The sequence below is a fragment of the Scatophagus argus genome, chromosome 9, assembly GCF_020382885.2.
Source record: "Scatophagus argus isolate fScaArg1 chromosome 9, fScaArg1.pri, whole genome shotgun sequence".
NCBI classification, from domain to species: domain Eukaryota; kingdom Metazoa; phylum Chordata; class Actinopteri; family Scatophagidae; genus Scatophagus; species Scatophagus argus.
The window spans coordinates 15118679-15132125 of record NC_058501.1 but is presented as its reverse complement, the minus strand read 5'-3'; the positions used below and the strand labels follow the sequence as shown (position 1 = coordinate 15132125).

The following is a 13447-nucleotide window of genomic DNA, read 5'->3' as shown; positions in this document are numbered from 1 at the left end:
TCAAACAAACACACACCCACACATACAATAATGTTTTTAGTAAAGATGACGGATGAGACATGTAGTAAGTACATCCTGGTCCATGAGCAAACAGGTGTTTTATTGGCACCATGCAGGTTTGTGGCATAGGGGCTCTTGCAAAACCTGAAAATGGACTTTGAGCAAACAGAGCGCAGCATGTCTTTGGACTCCTTTGGTAGAAATGTTCAATTAAGGACATTTTATTCATCATCTGTGATTTTATCCATGACATAAATAAAACCCAGTGGCATATTAACGTTGTCTGCAGTGATTCATTACCGTGTTCACGTCTCTGATTCACTTCCTCTTGCACGAGACGGTGCACAATAAGCATCTGATACTATTTTTATACATTAATTAACTGATTTTATATAAGGGGAGCTGCATTTGGACTTTTGGCTGATGACATGGCCGCTCCCCCGCACCTCCCAGTCAATGAATTCCTCAAAGGGCATTTTATTATGCAAGAATCCTTTTCCTATGGAGACATAACAAGCTTCATCCCAGTGTGCATAAGCCTGCGGGAGCACACAGCTGGAGAATGAGTGGCTTGCTACTCAAATGAGTCACTATGTAAGAGTACACCTTGTGAAAAGAGAGCCAAGACATATCACAAGACAGCAACTTCTGACAACATTTAGAAAACTGGATAGGCAGTGTGTGTGCGTGTATTGGTGGGGGGAGGGGGGGGGGGGTTCAGCACTAGGGCTGGTTGAGACCATCCCATGTGAGTCTGTGCAGCTCATCTCACCTGTAGTAACATCTGAGGACCAGTTTTGTTTTAAATCTGTTCATCCTGTCAGGAATCTTTGTCTACAAAAAGTGCCTCCTCGGTTTGTTGTCACTGCAGATTCATGTAAGCAAAAATGAGCAACGTGTCACTGGGGATAGGGTTAAGTTAGGGCAAAGCCTCCAGACAATTAAATTCCCCAAAGGAACAAACAAAACTGTGTGTGTGTGTGTGTGTGTGTGTGTGTAGATGTGCATGTTATCAGAGGTCTCAGGGTGGTTTATTCAAACAACAACCCGGCACAAAGAAGAAAAAAGCACTCATCCTTCAAAACAAAAATAATCTCAAATTTAATCAGAAAAAACCCACAATGACTCAAAAACATACTGTGTCAAAGAATTTTTAATAGGTGTATTAAAGTAAAGTTCAATGAATCATGTAAAACCATATTCAGAATCTTGTAATTTGCTTGATGATTCATGAACAAAATGACATGAAATTGAATTAAGCAACCGATGTGCATCAGTGAATCTGACCTCAAGTCTGTTGTGATAATTCTGTAAAGCTTGCTAAGGATGACTTTTCACATGTAACAGTAGTGGAAAATAAGTACACTTACTCAAGTACAATTTTGACTTACTTGTACTTCTTTGAGTATTTCCATTTTAATGCTACATTATATTTCTAATCCACTAAAGTTCAGAGGGAAATACACGATATTTGTTTACGTTATTACATTATGCAGTACTATTGCATTATCCCAAGTAGTATACTGTGTGTATAAAATTGTCTCCAAACTACAACATTAAAATGCCCTTTAATTAAGCATATTTGACAGTGATAAAAAAAAAAAACATATATCTGTCAGAGATATTTCATTTCTCTCTGTGCTTTTTTTGATGAAGCATTTTCAGGCCATGGTATTTTTAATGGATCACCTCTTCCTGCACTGAATCATACGTAATATTAGATTTTAACAATAAGAACAAAAAAAGGAGCCCTTTTCAAATAAGCCTTCAAACATTAAGTCTCACTGGAAAAAATTGAGCATACATGCGTCTGCATGCTGAGGACAGGTCAAGGGTTCACGCACACATGCAGCTCCTGTGTAGGACAATAGGCCAGTGGCTGGTTGTCCTATGGATGGTGTCACCGGTGAGATCTACTGATAAGGTCAACTGGCATCCCTGAGACAAATGTTATCTGAAAGAGTGCACACTGTATACTCTAGGGCAATTTCTGTAAAGCAGTAAAAAGAAAGAGAGAAAGAGTGACGAACATTGTGATAATAATACCTTTGTGTGTGTGTGTGTGTGTACTGTATATGTGAGTGCAGATACAGATGGGAATTAATGAGTCGGGGGGTGGACAAATAGCAACGAAGAAAGAATCAGAAACGGGTGCAGAGATAAAGACACGCTGGTTGAGTATAAATATCTGAGAGCAAAGGGAGAGAGCGCATCAGTTCAGGAGTGGTACAGAAGAGGAGACACGGAGAGCCAAACGAGAGAAACGGGGAACAGAAAAACAACAGGAGGGTGAATGAAAGCAAGAGGAACAGGAAGAAAACAACTGAAAGAGCGTTTTAGAAATCACCCTGGCAATAGGTAAGACTAGCGTTTTTCTCATCTGGTTTTTATGTTTTTGGTGAATATTTTTTTTCTGACGTTTGTTGTTGTTTTTCAGAAATGGCCTGCACAGGAGGAGGAGTACTTTTGGCTTCCCTGTTGTTCCTGAGTGCCAGTGTACCATGTTTTTCTGTGTATAACAGTGGCGAGTGCTTCTTCAACACTAAAGGTACAATATGTGTTTCCACTTGATGTTCTTGTCTGGGTTCAAGCTAGTGGAAGAAAGCTACTTATGCTACTTTATACTTATTCACGATATTTCAGAGTGCAATTTTTACTATTTACTGGACTGTTAGATTTGCTGATTATCTTGCAAATTCAAGTTTTTCTTCCCTAATATAGAATCAGTTTGTGAGATTTGATGCAGATGTGTGCAATAAACAAACCAACAGCACACAGAGGAGTCATAGCCAAGTTGGCTGCGACATTTACATTTACATTTCTCCTTTCACTCCTGTATATGTCGCAGTAAGTGATTATTTTAAATTTCCAGGGAGCTGTGAATACATGGGACAGGTGTATGGGATAGGAGAGAGCTGGTTAACCAGTGACTGTTATCAGTGTGTCTGCATGGAGCCTTTTGGAGTGGGATGCTGCGATCAGTGAGTTCATTTTAAATTCACAATCTTCCCAAACTGTGCTTACATGTATTCATATGCAACATATATACCGTAACTCTGATCTTCCCGACAGTGGATCTAAACCTGTGGACTATCCAGACTGGTGTGAGGTCATTCGTAAGGCTGACTCTTGTACTAGTGTTGCGGTGATGAGAGTCAACCATAAACTACCCTGTCTCTGGGGACGAGGCCGTCTCAGACCAGCTGCTGGCCAGCCGTGGAAATCTGACAATGATCCTTTATTTTGAGTTGATAAAACATTCAACAATATGTGATGTTTATTTAAGATCCAATAAATATATACTATGGCTATCATAAGATCTGTGAGAAGTTTATTAAATTTTATAACTAAATCTATAAATAACTGCCACAGGAATTATCTGCTCATTCTGTTTATATGTACAATTTCACATTTTAAGATTGTGCTGTTGCTGTTTGTTGTTGATGACTCCGTCTGAATGTCTGGATTGGTTCTGGTTGATGTTTTAAGACCTATTAAAGATCTATATCTGATCAATGTCTAATTTTTTTATTTAGTATTTACTACTTATTTGATTGTTCTACTTGCTTGCTCTTTTCTGAGTAATCTCAGGTAAATTAGGGAATTCTTCATGGAGTCATTATTCACAATTCAGGATTTATCTCCAGATAAAATATAGATTTATTTGTCAGTTCTCTGTTTTAGTTATAGGTCATTCAAATTTTGACCAAAGTAGAAGTAGGCTACAGATGTATTCTGATCAAAATATATTAAGTACTGTAGTAAATGTACTTAGTTACTCCGTCACCACTGGCAAGTCTCTTTCCTACTAAAATGCTTCCGCTGCCGCTAACAGAGCCCCAGTGAGTGTCATGGACATTATGACCAAGTTTATAACTATTCTTTCTCTTCAGACATGTACAATATTCCATACATAACGGGGATCAATGAACGTAATTTACTTATGTGATACTTAATAAACAGACGTAATTTACTTTTATTTTGAAAAGAAAGCAAAGTCGCATTGTTTGTACGTCACACATTGGCGCGCCGTTAGTGTCCACAAAATAGTTGATAGTTCTTATAAATGGACTGGTGTAAAAAGTAACGTTTTCTTTTCTCCTTATTCACGTGTACTTTGAATTCATGCTAAAGAAGCACTAAGCAGTGAAATGTGGATATTGACACCGCTGCAGCCCGGAGGTAACTTTTTCTGTCGTGCTTTCAACTTTTAATCGCTAGCTTAACACGAAATTAGCAAGATCATTTCCACGTCTTGATAAAAGATAGCTGAGCCACTGCGAGCGCGGCAGTCGTTTAACGTTATATAAACAGCTAAATCTCAGGGTAGAAGATGAGCTGTTACGAACTTTGTTAAAGGACTGCATATGTGTGTATGTTATGGCTTTGTTGACTAAATGGCTGTGATGAACTTTGATTTTTTATTGAACAAAAAAGTCAGTACATGTATATTTTTTACATTGAAACATTCAGTGCAGGACAATCACACCGTCGGCGATTTAATGTTTGCTTAGTTTTAACTCAGAATTATTAAAATCGGAATCAGTAGGAAACTAATCAGCAGTTATCAGGATAGTCAATTATTGTCATTTTATAATAAGAAAGAATATGTGAAGATATAATGTGAAACTTTGGGTTGTGAAGTGCTGATTGGTCAAAACAAGACATTTGAAGCTGTCATCATTGCTGCCATGTTAGTCTTAGAATCTTACACTCATGTTTTATGAGTATGTATCATCCATGTTTTTATCTTGTATGATAAATCCATAATGATAAGTGATGCTTTGTGTTTTTTCCATTCCCCAAATAAGGATGTGTGTAATGTCCGCAGTGCACTCTAATGTATATCTGTCTTTACGTAGTTGTGATGGTGGCAAGATGCCTGGCAAGTCTGTGTACTAGTTTGTGAAATCACAGTTAGATTGTCTGTATGTGATTGTACATGGCAAACTCCTTTATTTGCCTCCTGTCTTTCACAGGTGAGACTCACTACCTCCTCACCAGTAAAGAGTTTGTGGTGGGACGCAAGAACTGTGACATCCTCCTGTCCAATGATCAGTCCATTAGCAGGGCTCACGCTCACCTCACTGCTACTGACCAGGTGAGACGAAGACTGGAATATGTCGATAGAATTGTCATATGGTGTATAGTTGATTATTTAATGAATTAAATTATCAGAAACAATTTTTTATGTTAAGGCTACTGTATGTTCATGATTACGTGGTGCTTTACTTAATCATGAGTTTTGTCATTAATTATGGTGTTATTCCCAATATATTGGACAGATAACAACAACATATAAACAAACAGAGGACTGCCTGCCTTAGTAAAGAGAGACTTCAGCCAAACGAGTTTACTCTTTATGCAAAATGCCACAATAAAATTACAAAGAGAGCTAAATCAGATTGACAGGAGCTGTGACACTGTTTGCATAAGCGCTAAAAGTGGTTAAATGTCTTTGCTTACATCCCCTGTAGTTCCCAAAGAAACCCTTCAGGCAGATTAAAGGTTAAATGATACTCTTACAGTAGAGTACAATTCAATACTGTATGATAAGATAAGGATAAATTACCTAGTCACGTCGCCGTTGGTGTTTAATATGCTCAATCATGACTCATGAAGTCATTGTTAGTGATAGTTTAAAGTGTGTGTGTGTGTGTGGAAAGGCTTGTAAACTTAACCAATCCTCCTGCATCAACAAGAATAAAATACACACACTGAACAAGCCAACTCAAGCCAATTGAATAAAAGCAACACCCAACACTACAAACATTAACTTGAGCTTGACATTATTTTAATGTTATCACTTCCTTTGTTTGAATATGTTCACGACACGATGAAGACTTTGATATAATTTTCACTGTTACAGTTTGGTGATAAATAACAAATGTCAAGTAAGATCTCACACAAGGTGACACAGACACAAATTAAAATGAGAAATACATAAAATACATGAAACAAATTGTATGAAAATACATTTAACACCTTCTGCACAGAAGGTGGTGCTGTTGTGCCAGTTCAACATCACAAACTACAACAAACTAGTTATACTGCCCCAAGCTTAACACCACCCAGTTATATAACATCATGTTGCAGACAAAGAACATTTTCTTCTCAATAAAATCAGCCTCAGAAAAGGTTCCCTTCTGATAACACAAGTTTGTTGGGTTTTTTTTTTTTTAGCTCTTATTAAATTATCCTATCCTGAGGAATAAACTGAGTAAACTGAATTACGGTAATCACTCAAGTCAGTGCCACCCAAATTCAGTCACAACACAGGATTATATAACAACGTTGCAGCCTTTGCTGTGTTATTTTAACTAAAATAACAGTGTGACATAATGTGTATAGATAAAAAAGAAAGTGGATAAATGCTGCTACAGGTTGTTCTGAAGGGCCTGAAACTGGAATGCAATTTCATGAGTTGCTCTTCTGAATTTTTCCTCCCATTCCTAGGTGCTGACTCTGAAAGACACGTCCAAGTATGGTACATTTGTCAACGGCCAGCGCTTGACAGATACTCCTGTGCACCTGAAGTCAGGGGACAGTGTTACGTTTGGGGTTTTTGAGAGCAAATTCAGGTATGTAAATGGAATAAGACCAAGTTAGTTATGTTATATATCTGAGAATCACAATTTTGTTTTTATCACTGAGACTGACTTTATTTTTAATAGCACTCACCTTGTTTTATTGTCCCCAGACTCAGAAAATGCTCGGTGTAGCTCACAGCTAATATGAGTTTCTTTGATTCCAAACCTGTTCCGTGGTTAATGTTTGTCACTGCTTCACCTCAGTGTGGACCATTTGAAGCCTGTGGTGTGTTCGTCATGTTTGGACAATGATGGCAAGGCGGCGCTCTCTCAGGCCCTGTTGGCGTTGGGTGGAAAGCTGGTCAACACCTGGTCACAGGAATGCACTCACCTGGCCATGACTTCTGCTAAAGTCACCGTCAAGGTCAGGACCACACTTAACCATCTTATCATCTCTAGCACATGCAATGTGTTTGTCCCTGAACGTGTGTTGATGTGCTCCCTGTTTTCCTGGTTAGACTATTTGCGCTCTGCTGTGCTGTTGTCCCATCGTGAAGCCAGAGTTCTTCTCAGAGCTCAGTGAGGCTGCTCAGCGAAAATTACCCCCTCCTAAAGCTGATAGGTACAGTACGGTCTGTCCTTCTGCACACACGTTCACATTAAGGATGAGCTTCACATCCACACTGAACCAAATCCAAATATGCTGTTCATTGTTTTTAAGTTTCATCCCTGAGATCGATGAGCCCAGCTTGAATAAAGAGGATGTTAACCTTGGAGTAACTCCAGTTCGCAAACAGATTTTCACTGGAAAGACCTTCCTGTTCATCAATGCCAAACAGGTATGTCTACTTCTGTAATATTGTTTTAATTCACCAACCACAGACAGATAATCATTGTTGTGTTATTGCTGCTCTTCCGTGTTATTTGCAGCTAAAGCGCCTTAGTGCAGCAGTGAGTTTTGGAGGTGGCAGGAGTCAGCTGCTGGAGGAGGGCTCTCTGCAGCGGGACCTGCTGGAGTCTCCACAGAGCTGTGTGATTGATGTAACAGCAGGCAGCTCCCAAACTCTGCTTCCTCCCTCCACCGTTGAGTGGGCAAAATCTGTGAAGAGCATTGTTCAAAGGTTTCCACAAACTCCTGTTTTTTCTTTAGAAAAGCATTAGAGACTGTTTTGGCAGTTTACTTGCCAGTGGGATGATTTTTTTAACTCTTTGAATCTCTCTTTCTCTCTCTTTGTCACTCACTCTCTCTCTCTCTCACACTTTCTCTCTCTCTCTCCCTCTCCCTCCCTTTCTCTCTCTCTCTCTCTCGCGCTCTCCCTCTCTCCCTCCCTCCCACTCTCTCTCTGGCATTTCTCCTTTGTCCACTGTCACAGAAAAGGCCTTCGAGTCATCACAGAGTCTGAAATTGGTTTGGCTGCCATCTATGCTTCATGTGAAAAGTACTGCAATCCATCAAGTATAATATCAGACACAGGTGGGTGAGCACACAGAAAAGCACTGAATGAACTGAAATTGTTTCTTTTTTTTCTATTTTTTTCTATTCTTTTATCTTTTTTTTGGTCTCATGTTAACATTTTTTAAAATTACTTCTGTCTGTGTTTATGGTTTAGCATCTGTACCAAAAGTGGATGCCAGGATAGCAGGTGCTTCACTGTCACAGAGCGTGGCGGTGAACGAGACGATCTTACCTGCAGCATCACAGAACGTCACAGCTTATGCAGCCAACACAGAGCCGTCACAGGGGTACCAACAAGCACTTGTAGATGCACATCCCTTATATGTTAAAAACTTCTAAACTTCTACATTTGTCTGATGTGCGTAATTGTAATTATTTATCAGGACAGAGCTAAGAGAAGTTACAGGGGTCACTGCAGTAGGAGAGACTCCAGAGAAGAAGCAAAACCAGAACACCAGTCTTCCCCATGGATCCAAACCCGTAGCTCAGACGACCACTCAGCGCATCGTGGCTGATACAATGTGCTCATCTTTCAACACTGTAGAGAACACAGACACACAGAGGGGGAAGCCTGTGTCCAAACTGACAGGTAGCTGCATGAATGAATTAGAAGTGGATCTGGTCCGTCTTTTTCTCTCCGGATTCCAACCAGTTCTCTCTGTGAAACTGACTGGATTTTTCTGTGTCACATACATGGAGCTTTACTGCATGTACACGTCATTCCTTCAATTATATAACAGTATTGCTTAGGAAAAAACTGTGTAAAAAAAAAAAACAACTGTCACATCCGTCCCATATTGATCCTTCAAATTAGGTCAGAGTATTGGTTCCAATACCATTCAGGTTTATTGGATTGGTGCATCCCTACAGAGCATCAGGCTCAAGCTTTTTCATCAGATTTGGTTGTGTGTTAAACATTTTGCGGTGGTCAAGTGGTTACTGCAGTGAGGACACAATGCCTGCCTGTTTGACATTGTACCAAAATGTACTTATCATCATTCAGTAAGACATAACATGTACATCAGTGAGGCTTAGAGTTCCTAGTAGATGGACAGCACTGGTTATCAAACTTTATGCTAAAAGCTAAGCTATCTTGCTTCATGCATTTTGGAGAAATGTAAGAACGTTAAGAAGCTCTCAGCAAGCACACTTTCCAAAAATGTCAAAATGTCCCTTGCATCAGCCATTGTGTTTTCAGTTTCAGGTGCAGGCAGTAGTGACATAAGACCACAACCATACATTAATAAGACCAGTGGTGGCACAAAGACATTCCTACAGAAGCAATCTCCTCAGAAACAAAAGATGTCTGAACAAGCTTCTCCACAGAAACAATCCACTCTGACCAGTTTTTTTCAACCAGTCAACAAAAAAAGGTAAACATCTGCTTTTGTAGGCAGTGTAAAGGATATCAGTGTTTTTGGATGTTGGTAGTAATGTAGTGCAGAAACTGTACAACCCCCCCAGTGACAATACACATGCCTTTGACTGTATAATCAGTATAATCCCCCTGTGAGTCTCCATGGGAGTAAGCACTTCTGGATAATTTTTACTCTGATGGGTCACCTCACATTCAAGTTTGAAGTCTCAGTAATCCATTCCAAGAATTCTAAACCAACTTAATGTGTAAAATAAGTCACCTTTTAACATAGTGCTGACATACTTTTAAAGTAGGTCATTATTTCATCTGTTCTTACTCGTCTCTTTGTTTCACCTTGTCATCAAGGCCTTTGGAGGACGCGCTTGTCGCTGTCATGTCCAAGCCAAAACGTCCCGTACTGGAATCATCCATCAGCGTACAGGCACCAAACACCTCAGCAACATCTCACACTCCACTAGGGTCATCAGCAGATCTCTTTGGAGGACGATTGGAGGCTCAGTCAGACAGGGTCTCCTATGCTGTCCCAGAGGTGCCCCAGAGCAGAAAGAGGAAAGACGTGGAAGCAGAGACACAGAGGGATGAACTGGAGTTTATCATGTCTGAGGATATGGACTTTGATGAGCTGCCCTCAGATAATCAAGGTCAGCAAGCACAGCCAATAATGCAGACTGCAAACAAAAAGAAACAAGGTTTAAGTACTGCGGAGGCTTCGTCTGCAAGCAAGAGGCCACGGTTCTTCTTAGAAGAAAAGGGAACCAACAAATGTCCACAGGAGGGCCAGGAAAAAGATTCGGTTTCTCATAAGAACGTCAGCCAAAAATCTGAGCAGCATATTATCTCCATCAAGACAGAGCAGGTTCATCCTTCAGAATACAGAACAACTTATCAGGAGTCCAGCAAACCTCCAGAAGCATCGTCTGCCAGTACAAGTAAAAACATTGAACCTTTTGAAGATAATGATCCATCTTTCATTGAGGTGAAGACTTGCTGTCAGTTTGCCGGTTTTCAGTACATTAGAGAAAGGAAATGTTTATGTTCACTTGTGTTTCGCTGTTTCAATACCTTTTTCATCCTTTTCCTGTAGGATTTGGAACTACTCGAAGGAGATATTTGCCAGCCTAAAGAGGAGATCAGGACTCCTCTGAAGCCTCTTACAATCAAGCAGGAGGTACAAGTAAGTCCTGTGAAAAAGCTTTTACTGTTCCAGCTCTCTCACTCAGTACATAGTGTATCTTAAAGACAATTCCTCAAATACCCAAATGCAAGAAATCCTAAAACAAACATTATGTTACTGGATTCTTCTACTCTCAAAAATTCTGATTGCGTTTTAAAGTGAATGAGGGCTGTATTCAGGGCTGCTGTGAGAAAAATGCCTGAACACCACATTATAGATGTTTAAATTCCTTTAATTGTGTTTGTTTTGTTGTTTTTTTTTATGTCCTATGTTATTCAGTTCTAGAAAGAATATTAACTGTCCATCAGGCAAAAGTTGACCTCCTAATATTCTCCTCTGCAGGAGTCAAAGATTGATGAAGACCTTCCTAAAAAGCTGCTGTTAGTGGAGTTTCGATCTCTCACTGTGACTGCACCTCTCAAAACCAAACCGCGGAAGATGCCAGACGTCAGCTACGCAAAGAACTTCAAATGTTTCCGCAAGGTCTGACAGCAGTGCGACTTGCACAATAGAAACTGATAGACACAATAGAGCCTCATTTGAAATTCAGAAATAGCACTTAAATTAATTATTAAACCTCCCATCGGACTCTGTTTTGTTGTATTCAGTTGAAATGCTTAGAGGTGTAGTCTTAACATTTTGTCCTCCACTAATTATTTATATTATTTTATTAAAAGGCTTAGAAGTTGATTGAAATTTCCATCTTTTTTTTTTTTTTTTTATTTCATACAAATTTACTTGTGTGTGTGTGTGTGTGTGTGAGTGACAGAGCTACATGCCAGGTGCAAAGGGCTCAAACCACATTATTGGAGGGTCTGATCTGCTGGTTCACAACAGGGGCACGAACTCTGATCTGGATGAATGGCTGAAAGACGCAGCTGAGGTACGTAATGTTGTCACCGTGTCCCTCTTACCTGTCTGTGGTCCGTCTGAACTTTGCGCTCACTATTTGAGCCTGTGTTCATTTCAGGAGGAGCGTCAGAGCAGACGGGATGATTCTGTAGGAGACGATCTCTTCAGGTGAGGAACTGGACTTCATTTTCTGTAAGATGTGTAGTCACCTTGTTAACCCCCTTCATAGCTTCTTAAAAAACTTGTCTGTTAGGTGTATATGTAGAGTTGAACCTTTCTATGAAACTATTCAGAATCAAATTCCCAAAACTTATTGTCATTTAATAGCATCGATTGTTAGCTTGGGTCATAACTTGTGTGTTATTTGTTTCCCTTATAAATGTTTCCCCTTTTGTCTGTTTGTCAGCTGCGATCAGTTCATAGGAAGCTACAAAGAGCTACAATACTTCCCCCTGTTAACTGCTGAATGTGCTCATATTGAAGTTAAAGTGGTTTATTTCTTGGACATTAAAATCTAGGTAAATGAAGTCCCTTATTTCACTGTGTCTCTACTACCTGACTAGTTTGGACCCTCATTTAACATACATGCAAGTGAAGATAAATGATAAAAATAAAGATTCTCTCAGCCTCAGTCATTATAATCAGGTGTAGACAGCATAATTAACTGAAAATTATGGATATGGGGCCACTGTAGCTTCATTTTTACCAATCAGAAAGTTCTGCCGTCACAGTGGTTGCCCGGGCAACAGAAGTGATTTAAGCTGGCGCTGCTGCTGCTGCCGCCGCTGCTGCCACCGCTGCCGTCATGTTTTCTTTGACTAAGCAGAAAAGAGACAGTCTGAGATTGATTTTGTGTGTGTCAAGGCTGAGCTGTTTGATCACTGAGTCATGCTCAGTCAGCCATGTGTAGCCGGGGAACAGACTCTGCTGTTAAGAAAACAATCCGGTATTTTTTTTTGGTAGGTCTTAACGAAGTTTCCAGACGTGGTTTATAGGAAGCCTGTTTGTTTTGAGCTGTTCAAACACTGTCCGTGTTTTACAGCGCTCAATTTGGGCTGTTTTTATTGTTTGTTCAAAATGCCTCTAAGGACATTGAGGAATGATCCATGAGGAATGTTAAAAGCTCATCCCGACATGGACAAACCCGTGACATTAAATCTGATATGTGTGTGTTTGTGTGTGTCTTTAGGTACAACCCCACCAAACTAAGCAAGAGGAGATGAAATACCTCCATTTTGGCACAGGAAGTATGTCATACTCCACTGGCACCCTATGAAAAGGACTCCTTGTCAAATAACTTGAAATCTGTTGATGTGGATAAATACAACTGCTTCTTAACTGCTAAACTGATCACAAAATATTATGTTTTGCTGTTTTTCCTTTTCCATCTATAAATGTCCTCATATTGTCCACTAGTTAAGCCACTGACAGCAAGCAATGTAAGAAAACAGTCTCGTGTTCAGAGATTTTGCTCAAAGATTTTATTTGTCAATAAAAAAATGTGGCATACAAAACATTAAAAACTCTTCATTTTTACAAGAGAGCATGAAAACTCTACATGCTGAAAGCAGCCATTCCTTCGTTTTGAAGATAAATCCAAACGTGTGCCCTGGTTCTGGCTGAACTAGAAACTTCAAAGGGATTCAAGTTGGTGTTTTTGAAATGCTCTCTGAAGAACCAAACCCACAGGCACTTTTACAGATCTGAAACTGTTCAGATAAGTAGTGATCATGCCAAAACAGCTATGGGCCTCTCTGTGCAGCTGGCAGATGGTTGAACCCCACCTGTCCCTTCATATTCAAGGCATTTGCCATGTATAAACTGAGAGTTGACTCAGCATTTAGCATAAATTGTGCAATAATAAAATTCATTGTTTTCATGGGCCGAAAAAAATAGGTGACTGGCCTTTAAAATGTTTGTTTTTACTATTCCAATATGATATTTTTTATTATTACTCTTTTATGAAAACACATTTTCTGTTATTACTATTTCAAGTTACTTTCTAAAATATACGGATGGACACAAAATAATTCTGTCTTTATTAAGCAGCGGTGGTA

At 39.6% G+C, this 13447-nt stretch overlaps 1 protein-coding gene across 3 annotated transcripts; it reads left to right on the top strand.

The window, feature by feature from the left end:
* Positions 1-3965: 3965 nt before the first annotated feature.
* nbn (nibrin) lies at positions 3966-12904 on the top strand. 3 transcript variants are annotated; one of them, XM_046399741.1, is made up of 17 exons: positions 3966-4182; positions 4980-5101; positions 6457-6581; positions 6795-6954; positions 7049-7152; positions 7252-7369; positions 7461-7651; positions 7904-8004; positions 8141-8273; positions 8370-8575; positions 9185-9359; positions 9710-10340; positions 10449-10538; positions 10881-11021; positions 11308-11421; positions 11509-11558; positions 11797-12090. In XM_046399741.1, exons 1-17 carry the CDS (start codon positions 4152-4154, stop codon positions 11906-11908), a joined length of 2604 nt encoding a protein of 867 aa, XP_046255697.1. In that variant the 5' UTR covers positions 3966-4151; the 3' UTR covers positions 11909-12090. The 3 variants fall into 3 exon arrangements, with proteins under 3 accessions (XP_046255697.1, XP_046255698.1, XP_046255700.1); XM_046399742.1 differs by having other exon boundaries at positions 3997-4182; positions 10449-10532; positions 11797-12096; XM_046399744.1 differs by lacking the exon at positions 11797-12090 and adding an exon at positions 12580-12904 and having other exon boundaries at positions 3998-4182.
* Positions 12905-13447: the final 543 nt, after the last annotated feature.

Excerpts from the sequence above, each read along its gene's own strand:
- nbn (XM_046399741.1), top strand. The coding sequence starts at position 4,152 with ATGTGGATATTGACACCGCTGCAGCCCGGAG. Across the intron at positions 7,370-7,460 it reads TGTTCATCAATGCCAAACAG|CTAAAGCGCCTTAGTGCAGC; the intron begins GTATGTCTACTT and ends TGTTATTTGCAG. Across the intron at positions 9,360-9,709 it reads CAACCAGTCAACAAAAAAAG|GCCTTTGGAGGACGCGCTTG; the intron begins GTAAACATCTGC and ends CTTGTCATCAAG.